We start from the raw sequence: 19,656 nt of genomic DNA, 5'->3' as shown, positions 1-19,656 counted from the left end.
ACATGATAGGCCAGATTGCGATGTGCAGCTTACTTCGTGCTGTTGGTTCAAGGTAGCAATCAAGCATGTCCATGTGGATCCCAAAACTTTTGATTGACGGGGTCAAGGTATCACGGGACTGGGAAAAACCATGAAATCTGCGTTGGGCCACGGGCGCGTTGACTAAGGTAACCTTGTGCTTGGCTACTTGGGTGAAGCCATGGCTCTTTACTCAGGGGTCGCAATCGGAGGAGCCACCTTTTTGCTGAGAACAGTGGCTTCGGCGGTGTTTGTTTCTTGGAGTGTTCCTGAGTCTTGGCTTGCAAAAGAAAGGTGGCATCCATCATCAGGATAGTTCCTGTTACCTTGTGACGATGCATTTTTATACCGACCTATCGGAAAGATCCCACTTGAAGCAAAGAGATACATCTATTTTCACAGAAGTAGAATGTCTGCGACGTAACCCCTTTTGCGACTGCCTGATATGAGAGGGTATCACCATGTTGTTTTACCATGTTTTTCTGAACGAAGGGACCCAAATGCAGACCGAAAAGTGACCTTCTTGTAACAGGTGATATAAATCTCGATGTTCGCAGGCATTGATATAATGCCTGAGTCTTGATAAGGAGGATATGTGGTTTATAAGAATCTGTTGACCTAATATTCCCAGTAAAGCCCACCGAAAATGAGCACCCTCCCCCCTCCTGGTCATTGAGCAGGCACTCTCGTTCAGCTTCAAGATGACGAGAGAAGTTCTGAGGGAAATATCTCTCCCGCGGCATTAAACATCGAAAACAGGAGCATCAAAGTTGTAAGCTGAAAAAGTAGCTGAGATCTGGTTCGCCATATTGGGTCAATGACCCGAGAAATGGTTCGCAGTGCGGCCCGACAATGGCGGCGCAGTTGAATTAGCCAGGGGTTAATGGCGGAGGGTAATGGAGCGTGAACAGATTCGTGAGGCCGCATAAAGAACCAACCGCCAAGAGCAAACATTGGAGACGACCACAGCCAACACGATGTCAAGGCTTCGGAATGAAGTGGGCGACACGATGAGTCCGATTTCTGTGTAAGCTTTATAATCTTGCGAAACCTCGAGTGTAATTGTGTTTGTGTCTCTGTTCATTTCACGTGGCGCTCTGAACAAAGAATTTCCACTACCTCAGGGAAGTGTGGAAGGGCAGAAGACGAGGATCATCCACCTAAACAAGGTTCTCATGGATTGCAAGAGACTTAGATGCGCAGAGACTTCTTTTGGGAAGACATTCAAGCTACAAGAGACTAAATTATTCTATGGAACTGTATCTAATTTGCCAGACAGATGTGGCTTGTCAACGGCAATGCGCCAGAAGACGACATGTGCCCGTCAATGTTTACAACGGTCATTTTGAAGTCTTGAGCCCAGTTGACCTCTTGCCAAGTTGCGTAACTAAAATAGAGCGGGCTTGGAGTAATGCCTTTACCATGGTAGACACCCTGCCCTGGCTATCTCGGTGTGGCCGGAAGTTGGCTGAATCCCTAGGCTAGGATTTGAGATTGTTTGCTTGCCAAGTTGCCCTAGAGCGCGCTTGCCCACCAGTCCGGTACGCCCGCACACAAGTACCCGGTCATCTGATCCTTTGAAGGATTGAAATGAAGTTGACGCAAAGGCAAGTGATGTAGAAATTCAAGATGCTAGATGTTTGCCTTCATGCTGACCGGCGTTTTGCATGATTTGTTGACAAATCTTCCTAACCTACCGCCTGATTTAAGGTTACTATTGTTCTCGACATGTTTGGGATGACCAAACCTTGCAGATTGTGCATGCAGATGCGACAAGGCTCTTGGCCCTATTTCCGCCTCTTGATTGCCCGACCGGTCCCTTTCCTTGACCAAATGTACGAAGTAGCGGGATTATTGCACGTTCAAAAGGCGGACGGTAGATCTTCAGGAAGCAGTCAACTTTCCCAGATACCATAGATGTCAACACGCTGCTTGGATGTTCACGGCATTTGAAAAACACTGATGAGATCTTCAAAATTTTTGATCCCAGCCTTTCCGTCGAAGTCCAACTTGTTACTGCAAGATCTGTCTGGAAAGTCGACGTTACATTGTGACTCGCTCGAGCTTCCCGCTACATTATGCGCCACCCTTGAGTATTGTGTACTTCAATAGCACACTGCAGCTCCGATGCCGATCTCATTCGAGGAGCAACCATTTCAAACTCGACCATGACCGCAGTCGTGTCGCTTCTGCTCGACCAGAGGCACGACTATGCTGTCCATGCACGCAAAGCCCCGACCCCTTATCCACCAATGACACTTGATGGACGAAACCTTGTTATCGTATCTTGCATCATGATGGCACTTACAACTGTTTGGACTATCATGCGCATTATGTCAAAATACATCGTTGGCGCAGCGTATCTTTTTGAGGATTATTTCTACGTGCTTGGTCAGGTGAGCTGCTCTGAAAGCTTCAGGCTATGCTGGTTCGCAGTTGACTGATTCCCGGCTCTTCTAGCTTTTTTTTTTACGGCGCCGCGACCTCTTGCATTCTCTGTAAGTTAACTGCTAGACCAAGGAATATCAATTAAGGCATTACAAGACTGTGGCGTTGCTAAGAGACAATCTTTACTCAGCGGTCGTTCTTGGAGGCGCAGGACACAATGTTTCTGACCTTGAACACAACATCCACGTAAAGTGCTTTTACAAGACATTCCTGGCTGCACAAGTCACATACGCCGGCGGGCTACTAGCTATCAAACTGAGCATAATTCTGTTGACTCAACGCATATTCTCGGATTTCGGTCGCTGGTTTCGGATTTGGTGCTGGGTCGCAATAGGGCTCTCCATCGTTTGGGGACTTTACACAGGCCTCGTTGGATTGATAATTGCAAAGACCAAGCCAGACAACCAAGGCAGCAAGCTGCTATTTAGTCTGGTGCCTATCTTCGACATTATCACCGATATCATCATTGTCGTTCTTCCCATGAAAGTTGTCAGCACCTTGCAAATGTCGAAACCACATAAAATCGCCCTCTACCTCATCTTTGGTGCGGGTATCATGTGAGTGATGTTCTGTCGAGATTTCAAGTCAATGCTATTGACGGCTCTACTCCAAAGACAAAGATACTGATGCAAAAACTGAATGCAGCACCATCCTGTTCTCTGGTGTCCGTTTATATCATACGCTTACCGTCGACTACGGGAACATCACGAAGAGCTTCGCTTCTGCACCTTATAGTGCTGTGCTCCAGAACGGCATTGCAGTCATGGTGGCATCGAGTCCCGTTCTTCGACCCATATTCGATCGCACGATAGCTCGGTGGCTCAATTTATCAATACGAGGCAACGGAAGGACTGTTGCGACGGGGCCTCTGAGGACAATAAGGACATTCAGAGGCCCCGCAACCACACGCAACCGTTCTGATGCGCGCACGACTCTAAGTCGGAGCGATGGTTTCAAGCAAATGACAGACAACAGCGATGTGGATGACAGCCTTGGCTGGGAAATGGAAGGGCTTGAGACCTTGCGGCGGAAAAGTGACCAGGCGCAAATCTCGGCTCACGCAGAAGCCCAAGCACCTGATCGCGTCAGTCCTCTCTCACTGGGCGGAGGTATTTCTGTTACACATACATTTACGATAGAGTCTCATGTGACCCGGCTACCCTCGTTTTCGGGCTTTGTCTCCACAGATAACCAGCCCAGCAAAGCCGACGTAGCTTAGCATAATCAGGGGGCGCTGGTGTTCATCATAACAGAAAACCAGAAGGTCTTCAAATCTCAACATCTGATACACGGTTACGGCATGAAGAACGTGGCTACTTATGTTCGTTTTGCTTGAAATGGTTTGAGTCGAGAGGAATATGAGTCTCTGGACTGAGAGGTACCTAGTAAGGAAGAAGGGCAGTGTAACCTTCCTCCATGAGACTAATTCAAGGGTCATATTCGACAGCAAAAGCTCTGGTAGAGGCCTGTCGTAACTATTCCAAGTACTTCACCGCCGACCCCAAGTAACATTTTTGCCCAGATCTCAAGGCTTCTGTCTACCGAGCATCAAGCTCTACCTGCCTCGTCAACTTCTCTTACATCTTGCTCTACGCTCTTCGCATCATCGGATCTTAGAGCCGGAGGTTGGGCCCTACGATCACCTTCATAGCCGCTAAACAGGATTATCAGTGCCGGAACAGGCTGAGGTGAGGAGTTATTTCGATGAACTTACAACAAAACATCCATCTGGTCGATTGTGACACCCTTCGTTTCGGGCAGAAAGAAGAATGCCCAGAGGGTAGCTGTGAGCATCCAGCATGCGAAAAAGAACCAAACACCATAGTCGAGACTACTAAAGATGTACGGAAGAGCTTTTGTGATAATGAACTGGATCAGCCACTGGGTGAAAGCGGCAAAGGTTCCAGTCAAATTGCGGAGAGCACCGGGAAAGATCTCTGCGGAGACGATCCATGGGATACCATTTAGACCGAAAGACCAGCTGTACCAGTCAGTATTACCGTTCTCTCTCATTTGCAAGCAAGTAACCCACAATACTGAGTAGATCATAATGGCGGCGGTAGCGGCGCGGCCGCCAGCTTCGGTCGAGGCGGAAAGCTTTCCCCCAGCGGCGATAATGGGTGCCGGATTGCCGACCTTCACGTAGGCACCAACGAACCATAGACAGAGAGAACAGGCCAGAGATGAAATAATCGTCGGTCTCCGTCTTCCCCAAATATCGATAAGTGCACCGTAAAAAATGATGGAAGCGACGGCCTTGACCAGACCATAGATGCCCGTGTATAGGGCCACATCACTGATGCCAATGGAACCAAAGAGCATGGGAGAGTAGTAGTTAATAGCTATAGCTTGTTAGCAGTGGGCTCAATTAGATGATAGCAATAAACTCACCCGCGGCACCGGACATGTTCTGCAAGGCAAACGCGCAGAAGACCAAGAGCAAACGGTTCCACATTCCTTTTCGCGAAAGTTCGTGTAGCGATCCTCGGATGTAGGCGTAGAACCCGCCGCCATAAGTCGCCGCAACCGAGGCTTCCTCAGCAAGTCTGGCGCGGATCATTTCCACTTCCTCTTGCATGTATTGATGATCGATCGGCAAGTGTCGCAAAGCAACAAGGTTCTTATTCGCCTCCTCTTCGCGCCCCTTGCGGTAAAGCCACAAGGGCGACTCATGAAGCAGAAATCCACCGATCAATAAAGCTCCAGAGGGAATGAGCTGAACAGCCATGGGCACGCGCCACGATGCTGAGCTTGTAGCACTCATGTTCTGATTGATGCCATAATTGATCCAGAAGCCGATCAAAGATCCTGTCTGGTACGTAACCTCAAAAAGACCAGTAAGAATACCTCGGATTGAAGGGACCGATAGCTCGGCGATATAGGAAGGTACCGTGGCCGTGATCACACCACAGCCCCAGCCGGTGAGTGCTCTGCCAGCATACATGTATGCGAGGTCGTTCTTGGCAGCGACCATGGGAATAGCGCCAGCAAGAAACACAATGTTGCTAATGATGAGTGCCCACTTGCGACCAACATACTCCGTGACTATGGATGACAGGCATTAGCTTCGGCGATGGAGTCTGATGTTTACGGGGGTTATGAGGGCATACTGAAGAAACACATAAGCGCGCCGCCTAACGCGCCGGCTTGGAAGGCTGAAGTAATATTGGAAGATATCTCCTTGGATGTGAGCGATGTGATGCCAAATTCATAGACGAAGCTCTTGCGCGCAATGGTTGTTCCAATGAAAGCGGAGTCATATCCGAAGCTGTCCAAGCCGAATTAGCACATTCTCTGAGGGGCCGCGCAGGGTTAGACCGGAGAATGAAGCAGGGACGAACAGCAAAGAGCCCATCGCAATGATGAAAGACTCTGTATAGAGACGCCAATTGTACACCTCCTTCGGCGTCGGCCGATCCTCGACCGCACGAAATCCACCCATTCTCGCTGACCGATGAGACCTCGGGTTGAGATCTTGGTTCACCTTTCGGTTGTAGTTGAAAGAAGGTTGCGCGCGCTTAGACCGGGCGAATGAGCATAAAGATTGCGGTCAAGACTGACAGAGTTCGAACAAGCGGCGGCGGTGCTACCAAACTATGCAGCTCAAGGCTGTTGTACACTACATAAGAAGGGAGAAAACAAGAGGAAGTCTCTATGAGAAGCGAGGTTTATCCTCGATTTCCGCACTTATCCCCGCAAAGATCCTCCACCGTCCCACACTCGGATCATGGGGGCGGGGTGAAATCTGGGGAATGGCGCGCGCTAGCTTTGGTTGACACTAAAGGAATCGATGCTCGCTGGGGGATTTGGTAGCAGGTTTACACCCCTCGCCCTCATTGACCCGAGAACCGACAAGTTTCCAAGGCACTGTTGCACCAATTAGACCATTCAAGGGGGGCCAACACGCCGATCTGACCCGAAGGACAGGGGAAGTCATGAGAGCGGGCAAGTCAATTGGAGAAGACGGGCAAGCGACAGTGGGGTTATTGGAGTTGAGTTGTATTCATATTGGATAGCAGCGGCCCCTCCACTTCTTCAAAGACAAGGGCAGGAAACGCATTGATGCAGGGAAGCAAATCCCACGGCGGTGAGAACAGCTCTTGAACCCTCAGCCAGTAGGAGACTCAATCTGTGGAATGACAGTGTTACCGGCAAGTTCTTAATATCTTGTGAGGAGGAAGGTATCCCCACAGGGAGTGATTGTCAGGGCATATAACAGAGCCCTCATCAGCTTCTAATTGCAAATACCAGCCGCATTTTGGTTATCTTAAAGGGAGTCTCCAAGGGGCATCCTGCATGCATGCTCAGCACTGTTAAGCCCTTGACATTGTGTGCGAACCGTAGATGAGAGCATTGCTGACCCGCCAAAGCCATTTTTGTCAACAAGATTGTTAGACGATGAACACGTCCAGACCGACCAAATAACACTCGATGTGGATCCGCGGGGCTCAGTTCATGAACACGCGGCAAGACCATTGACCCTCATCGAGGACTCCCAAATCAGCCATTGTCGAACATGTCTTGAACCAATCAAAACTCTTCTGCACGCTGTTCCTCAATGTCTCCCTCTACACCACGTCCGCGATGTTTCATTTTCTTCAAGATGTGTCCAGCGACGTATTGCCTCCCCCATTTTCACCCTTGATCCTCTTGCTTCTCTCTTAGATTCACAAAAGCCCCGAAGCCACACAAGATCCAACTTTAAGTAACAAGCGCAACTACTGATATAACGTGACAGTGAAAGACCAGTATCGCAAAGCATTGGCAAGCCTGTGGGCGTGGTTAAAGATGAGCTAGAAGCCTTGGGATGGGAACTCGCTAAGAAGTGGAACGAGTTGCTTAGCTTTACATGGAAACCCTGCCGCTCCCTGAAAGGGCCGGACCATCAGGCTTCAGCCTCGTATTCTTGACAATTGCTGTGGATTGACATAGCGAGCAAAAGCAATGAACGGGACTGCTAAGACGACCGTAGTTACCGCTGTAGAATGCCGTATGTAAGCGTCAAGTTGAGTACTATGGGCCTCAAGGGATTCCATGCTAGTACTTCCGGGATCGTTGGCAAGCTCCACATTATCATTGTTAATGAAAGGGAATTTTCAAGATAGGAAGAACAAAAAAAGCAGGCATAAACGAGGCCAAAAGGAGAATGATGACGTGGTCACAGCAGTGAGCACAGTGACGAAAGACACGTATTTTGGGTCTCGAAAGGGTTTACCTCTCTGGTTTCGAGGTCTATGAGATCCTCAAGTTAGGAAGGACAGTTAGGATGCAGAGATACCCAATCGCTTGAGAGTCGGTAAAGCCCTGTGTTCCTTGCATGACGATATACTCCCTCTTTTCCGTTTTGATCCAATTGCTTGACCTAGGCAATCCATCTCTGCACGGCGCAGTCGGACTTGTCTCGGAATGCCCAATATCCGTCTTTTATGGTTTCCGCAAGATTTCGTTTATCCTTGACCCGCTCTAGCGGTTTCATCTTCTGCTGCTTCTTATTTTCTTTGTCCACTAGCGAATGGACTCTCTTGTCTCCTTCATTTTGGCCCTCATGCCAAATTCGTTAAAGCAACGAATCTCTCCATATGTTTCTTGCCAATCAGCCGACGGACCAGAAATGAACCTGAAAGTCAATGTAGTGGATTGAGTAGTCAAATGTCTCCGGGTGGTGTATCTTTCGTATTGTAATTCGATTTTATTGGAGTCCAAATTCAGGCATCAAGCCATGATCACCTCTGCGAGGTCAAAGACAGAATTAACAGGACCTCTTTCCTTTTCTGTGAGACGCAGAATAATGCTCTCAAGAATTTTACCTGTATCCGGAATTCCATTATCGCGTGGAAACCCTTTCGAGTTGTTTCAGGCTGATGAGAAATTGGTGACGATTACTATTCTTGTGAAAACCACCGTAAGTTTCAAGCCTGGCATTCCTCTATGCTAAGTTCTTACTGTTATTCAAGACAAAGATCCATAACTGTTCAATCATCGTTGAAGATAAGGGAGTCTTGAGGCGAAAGCCACTGCACAGTCTACACTGGTGATCCTCCCCAATCTCGGAATCCGTATCTCTTGAGTGCATTGAGGTTAAACGAAGCTACAGATCTCCCCATGACGCAAAGCTCATGCGGAACTATCTCAGGATGCTATGGTAACTTGAGAGTACTTAGTAGCGATCAAGACAGGTCTTCATCTACTAGGTACTTCATGCAAATCCATGAGAATCCAAGCCATGTAAAAACTTGGAATAATCATTAGTGAAACTCAAGTTGAAGGGTCTTCCGGTAAAAGCTGCTGTGTCTCTCAAAGCAGGAATTTTCCAACTCTGAGCAAAAGTATACTGCTACGTTCTCGTGTACTTGTAAGTGCACTGACTCTTTGCATGTGGGCGCTTATTATCAATTTGGGTAGTAGTGCAGTTATCCCGTCACAGGCCTGTACTTGACATTTCCTCGGACCATATGATCCTACTAAGTCCAGAGTTCATTTACGTAATCCGCGCAGTCTGGTGGTATTGTTTGTGAAGTATGTGCTCTGCGAACACGTCTCTTACATCGCTCAAATTGAGCAGAATTATCGCATGTCTTGATCCATTTTCCGGCTTGTCTAAGCTTCACATAGATTGCCAGTAAAGACAGCCCGTACTTTGGCGTTCAATCGGCCTCTGGCATAGCGCACTGTAGCTGGGTTTCCCTGGGCTACAGTGTCCGGTCCGTCCGGTGGCTGACGGGTTTGCCCCGCTCTTGAGTTGGATTGTGGCTGAATAGAAGCATTTGCTCAGATAAGTCTGTCAAAGACCAATTTGAACATCTTTCAACGGGATGAAGGCTGAAGTACTGTTGGAGACATCGGCGAAGCTGCTTTGACCGACTGCGGCTCGGCGTCGGATGAAATGTCTTTTCGTCAAGATGCCCGGTCTGTCGGCAACTGGGTAGATACTGTAAGCCCCACTAGTCGGCCGTTTTCCGAGCTAGATGGCACCATCTTCAGAATTCAGCGAGAATAGGCAATGGGATTGACCTCTCAGAAGCTCCCCCAACCTCAAATTTCGTTCTAGAAGAAATCTTACGTTGCTCATGACCCCAAATGACTCTGTCATTCCACTTTGTTTCCCCACAATACCTCCGCAAAGTCATCTCACATCCTCCACAGAAAGTCTGTTGGCCCCCATCGACCTCCGTCATGGTTCATGGGAGACTCATCCGAACTCACAAAAGGAGAGGAAAGCTTTGACCGGAAGACAAACACCTAAACGAATGGGTATGCGACCCTACGGAGTAAGGTACGTAAGGCGAAGTTGACAAGGGCACGAATGACAAGAAGTGACAGAACTACTGGAGACCTGCGCTTGAAAGAACCAAAAGAAGACCATGTCCCAGCATCTCCAGATCGGGGAAACCCATCATCCTGTGGTTTGCGGGGCACCGCTGGCGATACTCTCGGCCATTAAACCTTGTCCCTCCCTCCGCACCCATGGAATGGTAACAACGAGCAAAGTGCCGTCGTAATTACCATCTTCCCCATGGCATCATGCGCCAAATCGATGGTCTCTGCCCAGCGGCCCTCGCTTGCCACGCTTTTTCTGCCTCTGGTATCCAGCTCAAAGAGAGACACTGCATGCTGCATTACGACGCTGATGCTGCCGCTGCGAGCTTGTCGGACCGCTCAACCACTCGGATGGCGAGTCGATGCAACAAATCGAGACCGGCGGCTATCTCCAAGCGTTGAACCATGCACACGAGCCCCAGTCGCCGACAGTTTGGGCTTAACACCAAGAGCTTTGCAATAGCTTACATGTAGCTGTGTCTGCGGCCCAGGCCGTTCTGTTTCTGTCTTCTTCTCTTCATGAAGAAAAGCACATAATGAGTTTCAGCGAGCAATACCGCGGGCGAACCCCCGCGCCTCCGCAACTCCCGCATTTTCCCTCTTGCTACTTGAAGGCCAATCTGCCACTAAACCCACCAATGCTGGGGTCAGTAGCGTGACCTGATTCCAAAAGTTGCAAATTACCTTAGACCACCGGCATGGCCGCCCCGCGTTTACTCCAGTCTTTCCCCAATTTCTAGGATTGCCTACCTAAATTCTTTCGTTTCCCACGCAAGGCTTGACCCAACCCCCGTGGGGCCAAGACCAGTGGTTGGGTTTCTTTTCGGCCCGTAAAGACAGTCCAAGAAACTCTCTCTGTTAGTTGCTTCTTGATTTTTTTGCTCTACTCTCGTAACCATCATCGTCATGATCCGTCTCCGCCGAGCCTCAGTAGAACCACACGCCCAGGGATCATGACTCCTTACCCTTGGTCCGTCTGCGGAGCTGTTTCCTTGGCTCTGCCCTGGCTGACGTCGTATCGAGAGCTCCGAATGACAGCTTCCCCGGTCCAGTCGGATCGTCGTGCAGGCGTGCGCAGCGCGCGCAGCCAATATATAAGATGAACGCCTTGAGGGCCTGCGTTCGTGAGAGTTTGGAGGTCAAGCGGCGCGTCTACCAATACTATCCATCGCAGCACAGCATGTCAGTCCTCAAGGGTGGTGCCGTCTTCACGGCCATCGCCTCCCTCGCCGCCGTCGCGGTCCCGGCTTCATCTGCCAGTGTCCCGACCATCACTCCCGAGTACCTCGCAACCGCGGGCAACAACTCCCTCTTCACCCGCTGGAGGCCTCGCTCTCACTACCTCGCGCCGCACAGCTGGCTCAACGACCCTTGCGGTGCCGTCTACGACCCGGCCACGGAGACATACCACTTGCACTACCAATTCCACCCCAACCACGTCAACTGGGGAAACATCTCATGGGGCCATGCCGTCTCTAAGGATCTCTTCCACTGGACCGACGTCCGCGACTGGCAAAATGACTCTTCCGTGTCGCTCGCCTCTGGCAAGTACGCCTCCGGCCCTCTCTCGCAGTTCACCGGCACCACGCAGCCCGTCAACATTGAGGGCGCCAGCGATGGCACGCTCCTGACTTTCGGCACCGGTATTCACTACCTGCCCACGAACTGGAAGCAGCCGTACATCACCGGCACGGAAGTGCAGGCCATGTACACCTCCTCCGATGGAGGTTCCACTTGGGACGAAGTCGGCACTGTTCTCTCTGGACCTCCCGAGGGCTGGAACGTCACCGGCTGGAGAGATCCCAGCTTCTTCCCTTCCACGGAACTCGACAGCCTCCTCCAGGTCAGCGAGCCCCACTACTACATGGTTCTCGGCTCCGGTCTCAAGACCGGTGATGTTCCCGCCCAGCTTCCCGGTGCCGCCCGCCCCGGTTTCATCGGGCCCCGTATCCCGCTCTACTCCGCGCCCTCCTCCAACCTGACTCAGTGGACCTTCCTCGGCGCTCTCTGGGAGCCCGCTGCGAACTCCTCCCTCGGTGCCCCCGACATCACCGGATCTTACGGCTACAACTTTGAAGTGAGCAGCTTCTTCGACCTCCCCGTCGGCGACTCGGACGAGAAGGCCTGGTTCGTTACTATGGGCGCCGAGGGCGGCAACACAACCCAGCACTGGAAGGAGCAATGGGCGCTGTGGAACCGCGGTGACGTCGCCCGCCGCGACAACGGCTCCGTCGAGTTCACGCCCACTGCCGGCGCCGCCCTGGACTGGGGTATCTCCTACGCCCAAGCCACTTGGAAGGACACCCGCAACGCCGACCGACGCGTCATGTGGGGATGGGCCAACGACGATATCCTCGGCGATTACGGCTACAACACTTCCAAGCAGATGGGCTACCAGGGTTCCATGAACCTCCCCGTGGAGCTCTACATCAAGGAGACCAAGGGGGTCCAGAACTGCGGCACCCAGCAGGACGGAAGCACCTGCATCGAGAGCTGCAACGGCCACACCGCGCAGACCCTCGGCATGCGCCCCCTCCCCGACGTCCTCGAGCTCCTCCGCGAGGGCGCGCAGACCAACGAGTTCGAGATCGGCCAGCTCACCGACACCAACAAGACCGCCTCTGCTGACCTCGGCACTTCCTACGAGCTGACTGCCACCCTCAGCGACTTCAGCGGCTCCGCAGGTATCATTCTCGCCCAGAGCCCCGACTCCGCCGAGTACACCACCATCAACTTCGACGTCGAAGCCTCAGAGATCAGCGTCATCCGCACTCACAGCAGTCTTCTGCCCAACTTCAACAACGCTACCTTTGTCGGCCACTTTGAGCCCTACCAGATCCACGAGAAGGGCGCCAACGCGACGGTCACGGAGGAGCTCAACTTCCACGTCGTGCTCGACAACTCGCTGCTCGAGATCTGGGTCAACGAGCGCTTCGCGCTGACGGCGCGCATTTACCCCTCGCGCAACGACAGCACGGGCTTGACCTTCTTCGCTGCTGAGGGCGGCAAGGCTACCTGGAAGGATGTCAAGGTCTGGACTGGCCTTGCGCAGGCGTGGCCTGAGAGGCCGGAGGATTCCAGCGTCCCCTTGGTTTGGGACACTGCTGAGCAGACAAACAACTACACGTGGTGGGCCGGATACTAGGTGGAAAAATCCGTAGACCTAGAAGTGATGGACACTAGATGATGATTTTACGTATGATTACAGTATAGAGTAATATTTATTACAAGAAGTAAAAGTTTTGATACAATGCCAATGATTCCTCGACTCTCTCTGTATGCAGTATGAGATCAGTGCCATGTTCATGAGTCTTCTTGACGATGAGATAGTTGCATGTTCATTAAGATCCGGAACCTCAGCAGCTCCTGCCCATGCAGCCACCACATGTCTGTACATCTACATGTAGTGTCAGTCAATTCTCACACATTGATAGATCACAAGACGCAATTTGAGGCATTCCGGACACAAAACCAAGCATAGACGACGGTTATCAGCATCAAAAAGATCAAAATGAAAGGGACGAGACTCGAACTCGCGCGGGTTGCCCCACCAGGAAACAGATGTTAAGCTGACCTTAACCTGGCGCCATAACCAACTCGGCCACCCTTCCGATGGTGATCCTTGGATATCCGTGGATCGGTGTGGTTGAGATCGGGGGCGCGGGTGAGGGAAGATAAAGCCCTAGAGTGGAGCATCGTGAGATTTTTCTTCAGGTGAAAACTTTCCGGAGCGGAGTCCGGCTTCGTGGGATGTGGGGATGACGCCGTTGCCACTAAGCTGGGACCCGATTCACGGAAAGACGGCAGTGGCTTTGGGGCTACGGGTATCGCGAGAAGATGAAACTGAAGATATTCGTCGTGATCCGTAAGCCTAGTCCAGCCTAGATCGGCTAGCATAAGCAGATGCTTAGCTGAGCTCTGGTCACACTGTAGGTATTCAGGTCTGTGTTAACCGAAGTGAAACCATTATCGGAGTCGCTATGAATTACGAGTTGGGGTATTTTAATTTCAATGTCAATGGAATGAGAGTCATTGAGCAGCAGAGAAGCCCCAAGCAAGAAGTCAGTAAGAGTTCCATCGCAATGATGAGACTCTGCCTCAAATCGAAGTGAGGAAGTCAAACCTCTCCTCATAACGGCACCAATCCTCAAGCTTCAATTACCTACCTAAATTCATGTCATATTGAGTGGGTTGTCCGACCAGAGTAATCCAGACTGAAGACAAAACTGAGAAAACAGCATGTTGGCTAAGCCAATGATCGCAATCCATCGAGTGAAGGATCGAATGGTCCGGATCGCCCTCCCTCCCTTCGCCTACACCCAGAATGTGGCTACACGAGCTCGGAGCTGTCAAAACGGCAGGCCAAGCAGAGGATGCCACCCAATCATCCGGTAAACAGGTGTCATTGCTTCCCGTCTTGCTGCACATCTAAGCACTCTAAGGCAGCTCATCCATGGATGTGTTCACCCATGTGGAGATCTTCCGTGTGCACTGGTGGCTATCGATCGCGATCATCGCCTAGGAGCACCCAATTTAGTGCTGCGCGGCCCGTGACGTCATGCATACCTATCCAAATACGGTAAGTACCTAGCTCGAGCAGATACGCGCTTGACGTCGGCGGCGGCTGCATTCCAGCTCTTTGCTCGTGCCAGCTTTCTCCCCCAAATCATGATTTTCAGCTGTCTCAGCTTCGTAGCCCCATACGAGCGGATGAACCTCGAGACGACTTCAAAGCTTGGAGGTCCCCCGCATCGCAGTCGAACGTCCATCCCATCGCTTCTTTCCGCCCACGAACAGGAACGAGAACGACAGCAACCATGTTCAAGGGTAAACCTAGCGACGCCGACGAGATGGATTCACACGCACCGCCTCCACCTCCGCCAACGACAGCACCTCCCCCTCCGCCTGCTGCTTCAGAACCCGGTGTAGACACCCCGGCGAGCCAATCCAGCTATGGATACTCCAGCCAGTCGACGATGGGACAGGAGCCCGAGATAGTAGAGGCACACGAGGAAGAGAGACCAACAGACAGCCATCACCTAGCAGACATGGCTGCCAAAGAGAAGCCGGTCGAGGAGAAGGGACACGCCGAGCTTGACCACGATCATGTCGAAGTGAAGAACTTGGGATGGAATAACCCGCCCAGCAAGGTTGCGCAGCCCATGGTTGGTGGTTTGAGCAACGAGGATCTCTGGATATTGGTTCGACGATTTGACAAGGTAGACCGAGCCGAACGAACTCTGTGCTGAACTATGCCATTCGTGGGGATACTGATACTTTCTTAGCAAATCTTCCACGTCAAGTCGATTCCCGAGCCACCGGTGAGCTTGCCATTCCAACTTGCCGCATATCAGCAGCTAAATGTAGACGGGCAGCTTGCAAACCTGGATATGAACATCGCCGACGAGGAGGAGTTCTCGCCTGATAAACTTCGCGCCCATGTCGAGCGCTTGTACATGACTGTTGTTGTTGGCTTGTTCTCCTTCTGGAAGCATATCGTCCGTCTTCGTTCATGGCGCGAATACAAGCGCACCTCACTTTTTCTCGCAGTCTACTCCATCGCCTGGATCTTCGATTACGTCGTCCCCGTTTTCGCCAGCTTCCTCATCGTTCTCATCCTCGTCCCGCAATCGCGAGACTTTTGTTTTCCTCCCGCCCCCGCTTCCCTCATCGACAGCAAGACCGGCGGTGTCAAGAAACCCGCATCCGGCGTCCTCGCGTCCGATGACTCGATTACCGGCGCACCCGAGAAGCACGCAGGAGAGGCCGTAGAACAGGAGGCGTCGAGCTTCGTGAACAGCATCTCATCGCTGATCATCAGCACGGCGGCGGGAAAACATCCTCAAGGCGATCCCCACGACGACTCTTCTGTCCCCGACCCTACTAACATGACCCAAGATGTCGTCAATGCCAAGGATAAGACGGACGGCAAGGAACCCACTTCCCACCACGACAAGACCAAGAAGCCTGTTCACGAGTCCGTTTGGGTCAAGGCTAGGCCTGTGATGCATGGCATCGCCGACGTGAGTACTCCGACCCATAAGCTACTAGTCCATGTAATTGACGACATAATGAACAGTTCGTCGATTCCTGGGAGCGTTTCGGAAACGCCCTGAGCCCAACTCCACCATTCCCTCAGCAGAGACCCCGTTTTGTCCTTGCTAGCGTTATCTTGCCACTGTTACTCGTCTCTCTATTTACAACCTCGTACATGGTGGTCAAGGGCACCGGGTTTGTGGTTGGATTCACCATCTTTGGAGACCCCATCATCCAAAGAGGCCTGGTGTTTATCAACCGGTCAGTTTTTCTCTCAACGTTGATTACTCGCGTGTCTAAAGTATGTCCAGCACCTACCCTCAATGGCAGAAGTATGTTGAATTGCGAAACACCATTCTCAAGGGCATTCCCACCAATGCCCAAGTCACCATCACGCTCCTACGTATCGGCGAGCGGAACAAAGCCCCGCTTCCACCTCCGCCAAAGTCCGATGTACCGCCACCTGATGAACCTCATGCAACCGCTGGCCAGGACCTGGAGCATCTTGGTGAGTGACCCATGATGTCAAAATATTGCTAAGCACTGGCTCATAACTCACCAGGCGTAGATCAAGCAGAAATAGACGAAGCCATTCAACCCGATGAAGCAGCATTGGCACCAGCTGAATCGGAAACGGCAGAGCACAAGCAGAAGAAGGGCCATCGTATCATGAATTTCATCAAGAGCACCGCCAAGGGCGGCATCAACACCACTCTCGCCGCGGACAAGGTAAAGGCCAAGGTCGGCGCTAAACACGCAAAGGACAGGCTGGGCGTCGTCAAGAAGACGCCTGATCCCGAGAAGGGTCCTGTCCGCTTCCCCGCGCGCTGGAAGGGCAAGAGGGGTCATGCTTATATCACAACTACGGCCACGACCCCCGCGCTCAGTTGGACGACGGAGTCAGATGACTTGAGTCCGACGTGGACTGTCACAATTGGTGATATTGAGGTGAGAACTTTCGGCCCTGTTTCTCCAGAAGCCATGACTGACGTGCACGTCGCTAGCAAATTCGCAAAGTTGGCGGTCTTGGTTGGAAGTCCAAGATCTTTGTCGGCTGGGCTACCGATCGTGAGATTGCAGACGGCCTGATTGTGACGGACAGCATGGGCAAGGAGTACCATCTTACTGCCATCATTTCCAGAGATGAACTCTTCAACCGTCTCGTGGCCTTAGGGTCGCAGATGTGGGAGGCCTGGTAACGAGCTTATGACATTTATGAGAAGGGAAAAGGACTGTAACATATACACGGCGTTCCAGAGAGATTGAATCACGCGGGTAGGGTACAGCATACGACTTTCAATAGCTGTACAGTAAACGGATAAATCATAGCAATCACGAGTTATCAATACGAATTCAACAAAAGTAAGTAGTGCCCCGCCCTTAAAAGGTGTTTGGGCAACCCTGTAGTCTTCGAACCCCGTAAATCACTCTCTTCTGCCTGTCCATAGCAGCAACCCAGAAACTGTAAACTCTAGCTATGGGCAGGCAGAAGAGAGTAATTTATGGGGTTCTGAAAACTGACAGGGTTGCCCAAACACCTTTTAAGGGCGGGGCACTACTTACTTTTTATCAATACGAATTCATGGGAATCACGAGTCTATCCGTTGGCCTTCGGCAATTCTTCACTTTCTACTGCTGAGATAATTCGGTCTTTCTATCTTGTCTTAAAACAGCAGGTGAACTCAAATTCCTAGAAAAAAATAACATCTTTATGTAAATGCTTATCCAAGTCTTATATTATAATCCAGGGCCTTGTCCGAACTGCTTCACTTTCCAATATCTAAGTTAATGAGATCTTGACATGATCGTATCGTGTGAATACCTCCCTCCAACTTCTGTCTACTTCTAGTCCCTCGAGCTTTCCGCGTGCTCATCGCGGACACTGCCAACTTTACGAAGCTTTCTCCCCCGCCTCTCAAGATACGCAATTAACAAAATCACCGGCACAGTCAACGCGCCCGTCACCAGACTAGCAATGTAACCTTTCCGATAATTCGGTGCATCCGTCACGGGGTAAAAGATTAGAGGCCACCACGTCTACGTTTCATCAGTCAGTGCCAAAGAAAAATGCGAATGGGGGGGAACAAAAGTAGGTAGCCCACTCACCACAAACGCAAAATCAAACGAATTCATGAACCCCGTCGTAATAGCCCTCAGCTGCAAATCGTGCGCCGTCAGATCCGCCATCCACGAGTACCACAGCGCCTGCGGCGCATACGTAGTGCCCATGAGATAAAACGCGAAAAAGTACCCTGCGTCCGGCGGGTTCGAGATCAGAATTGCGCTGCTGACTATGAAGGTGAACCCGATGCACAGCGAGGCCTGCCAGCGCGAGCGAAGCTTATCGGAGACTGCACAGTAGATGAAGGTCGCGACGATACCTGTGGCGTAGGTCGCGGTCGGGTAGTTGTTTTGCTGGATTACGGAGTAGCCCCGGGATGCCATCCAGAGGGGTATGACGTTGTTGCCTATTGCTTGGACGCTGAGGGAGTATACTATGTTCACATGTCAGTACCGACTCAGGACTAAACGGTTGTGAAGACTCACGCATGAAGACGGTTGGGAGGAGCCAGAATTGCCAGCTGAGTAGGACACGTTGGAATACGCTCTTGTCCCATGCTTTTGTCTGTGTTCTGCCGAGGCGAGTGACGGCGAGGTCCCTCTCTTCCGGGGTCAGGAATCTCGCTGCGCGATGCTCTGGTAGGTCCGGGATGGCGAACCAGCCTTTCGACATGTCAGCTATCGACCAAATCATGCTATGAACACATGCAGGAACCCACCAAAGACGGCAAAGGGGATGGTGATGCACGAAACCACTATGAAAATAAGTCGCCAGGGCTCAATCGGGCCGTTGGATAGAGACGCCAGGAGTCCCGCCTGGATCCAGCCTCCTGCCATGTTGCCGAGATTGCCAAACGCGCAAAAGACTGCTGCACGGGTGGCTAGCTCGGATTGCTTGTACCATGATCCGTAGATGAAGTGCGCGCCGACGCTGAGGTGCGGTGTTAGCAAGGTAACTTTACGAGGCGCACGGGAGAACTTACTATGCGATGGCTGAGAAAGCGCCCTCGAAGCCGTTGAGGACGAAAACTTGGTAGACGTGTGTCGCTCGGAATGTGACGAGGGTGAGGACGCTCCAAACTGTGTTCGCTGCGACGAAGACGTAGCGGGGTTTTACGATGGTTAGTAGTGAGGTTGAGGGAATTTGGAATACGGCGTAGGTGACTAGGTAGATTGTATGCATGTAGTTGAAGTCCTAATCAGAGGTCAAGTCAGTCGCTCTATCTGGTATGCAGGCTTTTGAATGTTGTTCTTGTTGCATTGTCGGGCGTCGCTCACCTTTCCTTGGAAATTCAGGTCCTCCTTCATGCCGCTGATATACGCTGTATTGTAGCTCGCGCGGTTGACGCCGAACAGGAACCACACGACAGAAAAGTAAATGAGCACGGTGAAATCAAGCTTGATAAGCAGCGATCGCTCAACAGACGGCGGGCCCCAGAGGGCTTCCTTGATCTTTGACACCATCTCAGACACGGGCTGCTCACGTTTTCGATGTGAGAGTGTCGAGCCGGGAAGCAGCGGCGCCGCCTCCCCAGAGGTTGCACCCGGCATTTTGTCTGTTATTTGAAGCGAGCCTGCACGCCAGCCCGCGTACTACCATCCAGGGTGCCACTGGGGTTCAACGATGTCGTCTTGAAGGGTTGCACATTTCGCCATCCCCGAATATCCCATGGGGAGATAAAGAAGGGAAGGTCGTTGGGCTTAACCGAGGTTCGGCCGATGTCTCTAACCGCAACCATGAAGGGTTGATCCTGTCATCCAGAGTTACACCCGTTC

At 51.6% G+C, this 19,656-nt stretch overlaps 5 protein-coding genes across 5 annotated transcripts; 3 read left to right on the top strand and 2 right to left on the bottom strand.

Annotated features, from left to right (window-relative positions):
- Window positions 1-2,186: 2,186 nt before the first annotated feature.
- Window positions 2,187-3,685, top strand: HER10_EVM0004225 (uncharacterized protein; the record flags this gene model as incomplete). Its single annotated transcript, XM_035473877.1, has 4 exons — window positions 2,187-2,446; window positions 2,479-2,516; window positions 2,597-3,023; window positions 3,112-3,685. The coding sequence occupies 4 exons, from the start codon at window positions 2,187-2,189 to the stop codon at window positions 3,683-3,685; spliced, it is 1,299 nt and encodes a 432-aa protein (XP_035333899.1).
- Window positions 3,686-4,014: 329 nt separating this feature from the next.
- HER10_EVM0005366 (uncharacterized protein) lies at window positions 4,015-5,908 on the bottom strand (the record flags this gene model as incomplete). Its single annotated transcript, XM_035474987.1, has 5 exons — window positions 4,015-4,120; window positions 4,181-4,808; window positions 4,858-5,511; window positions 5,577-5,734; window positions 5,808-5,908. The coding sequence occupies 5 exons, from the start codon at window positions 5,906-5,908 to the stop codon at window positions 4,015-4,017; spliced, it is 1,647 nt and encodes a 548-aa protein (XP_035333979.1).
- Window positions 5,909-10,427: 4,519 nt separating this feature from the next.
- On the top strand, window positions 10,428-12,958 carry HER10_EVM0006678 (uncharacterized protein). The gene has a single exon (XM_035476258.1). The coding sequence runs from the start codon at window positions 10,883-10,885 to the stop codon at window positions 12,926-12,928; it is 2,046 nt and encodes a 681-aa protein (XP_035334065.1). The 5' UTR covers window positions 10,428-10,882; the 3' UTR covers window positions 12,929-12,958.
- Window positions 12,959-14,382: 1,424 nt separating this feature from the next.
- On the top strand, window positions 14,383-17,158 carry HER10_EVM0010666 (uncharacterized protein). The gene is made up of 6 exons (XM_035483127.1): window positions 14,383-15,002; window positions 15,069-15,806; window positions 15,863-16,080; window positions 16,131-16,327; window positions 16,382-16,767; window positions 16,824-17,158. The coding sequence occupies exons 1-6, from the start codon at window positions 14,601-14,603 to the stop codon at window positions 17,016-17,018; spliced, it is 2,136 nt and encodes a 711-aa protein (XP_035334349.1). The 5' UTR covers window positions 14,383-14,600; the 3' UTR covers window positions 17,019-17,158.
- A 415-nt stretch (window positions 17,159-17,573) lies between these two features.
- On the bottom strand, window positions 17,574-19,507 carry HER10_EVM0006006 (major facilitator superfamily transporter). Its single transcript, XM_035475604.1, has 6 exons — window positions 19,159-19,507; window positions 18,864-19,075; window positions 18,600-18,811; window positions 18,367-18,543; window positions 17,926-18,314; window positions 17,574-17,856 (listed from the first exon to the last, which is right to left on the bottom strand). Exons 1-6 carry the CDS (start codon window positions 19,429-19,431, stop codon window positions 17,665-17,667), a joined length of 1,455 nt encoding a protein of 484 aa, XP_035334020.1. The 5' UTR covers window positions 19,432-19,507; the 3' UTR covers window positions 17,574-17,664.
- Window positions 19,508-19,656: the final 149 nt, after the last annotated feature.

The sequence above is a fragment of the Colletotrichum scovillei genome (assembly GCF_011075155.1).
Source record: "Colletotrichum scovillei strain TJNH1 chromosome Unknown Contig00005, whole genome shotgun sequence".
Classification (NCBI taxonomy): domain Eukaryota; kingdom Fungi; phylum Ascomycota; class Sordariomycetes; order Glomerellales; family Glomerellaceae; genus Colletotrichum; species Colletotrichum scovillei.
The sequence above is the reverse complement of the archived record's forward strand: the minus strand, read 5'-3'. Positions and strand labels throughout refer to the sequence as shown.

Excerpts from the sequence above, each read along its gene's own strand:
- HER10_EVM0006678 (XM_035476258.1), top strand. The coding sequence starts at position 10,883 with ATGAACGCCTTGAGGGCCTGCGTTCGTGAGAGTTTGGAGGTCAAGCGG.
- HER10_EVM0010666 (XM_035483127.1), top strand. The coding sequence starts at position 14,601 with ATGTTCAAGGGTAAACCTAGCGACGCCGACGAGATGGATTCACACGCA. Across the intron at positions 15,003-15,068 it reads TGGTTCGACGATTTGACAAG|CAAATCTTCCACGTCAAGTC; the intron begins GTAGACCGAGCC and ends ATACTTTCTTAG. Across the intron at positions 16,328-16,381 it reads CCAGGACCTGGAGCATCTTG|GCGTAGATCAAGCAGAAATA; the intron begins GTGAGTGACCCA and ends ATAACTCACCAG.
- HER10_EVM0006006 (XM_035475604.1), bottom strand. The coding sequence starts at position 19,431 with ATGCCGGGTGCAACCTCTGGGGAGGCGGCGCCGCTGCTTCCCGGCTCG. Across the intron at positions 19,076-19,158 it reads ACCTGAATTTCCAAGGAAAG|GACTTCAACTACATGCATAC; the intron begins GTGAGCGACGCC and ends ACCTCTGATTAG. Across the intron at positions 18,544-18,599 it reads CATCCCCTTTGCCGTCTTTG|GCTGGTTCGCCATCCCGGAC; the intron begins GTGGGTTCCTGC and ends ACATGTCGAAAG.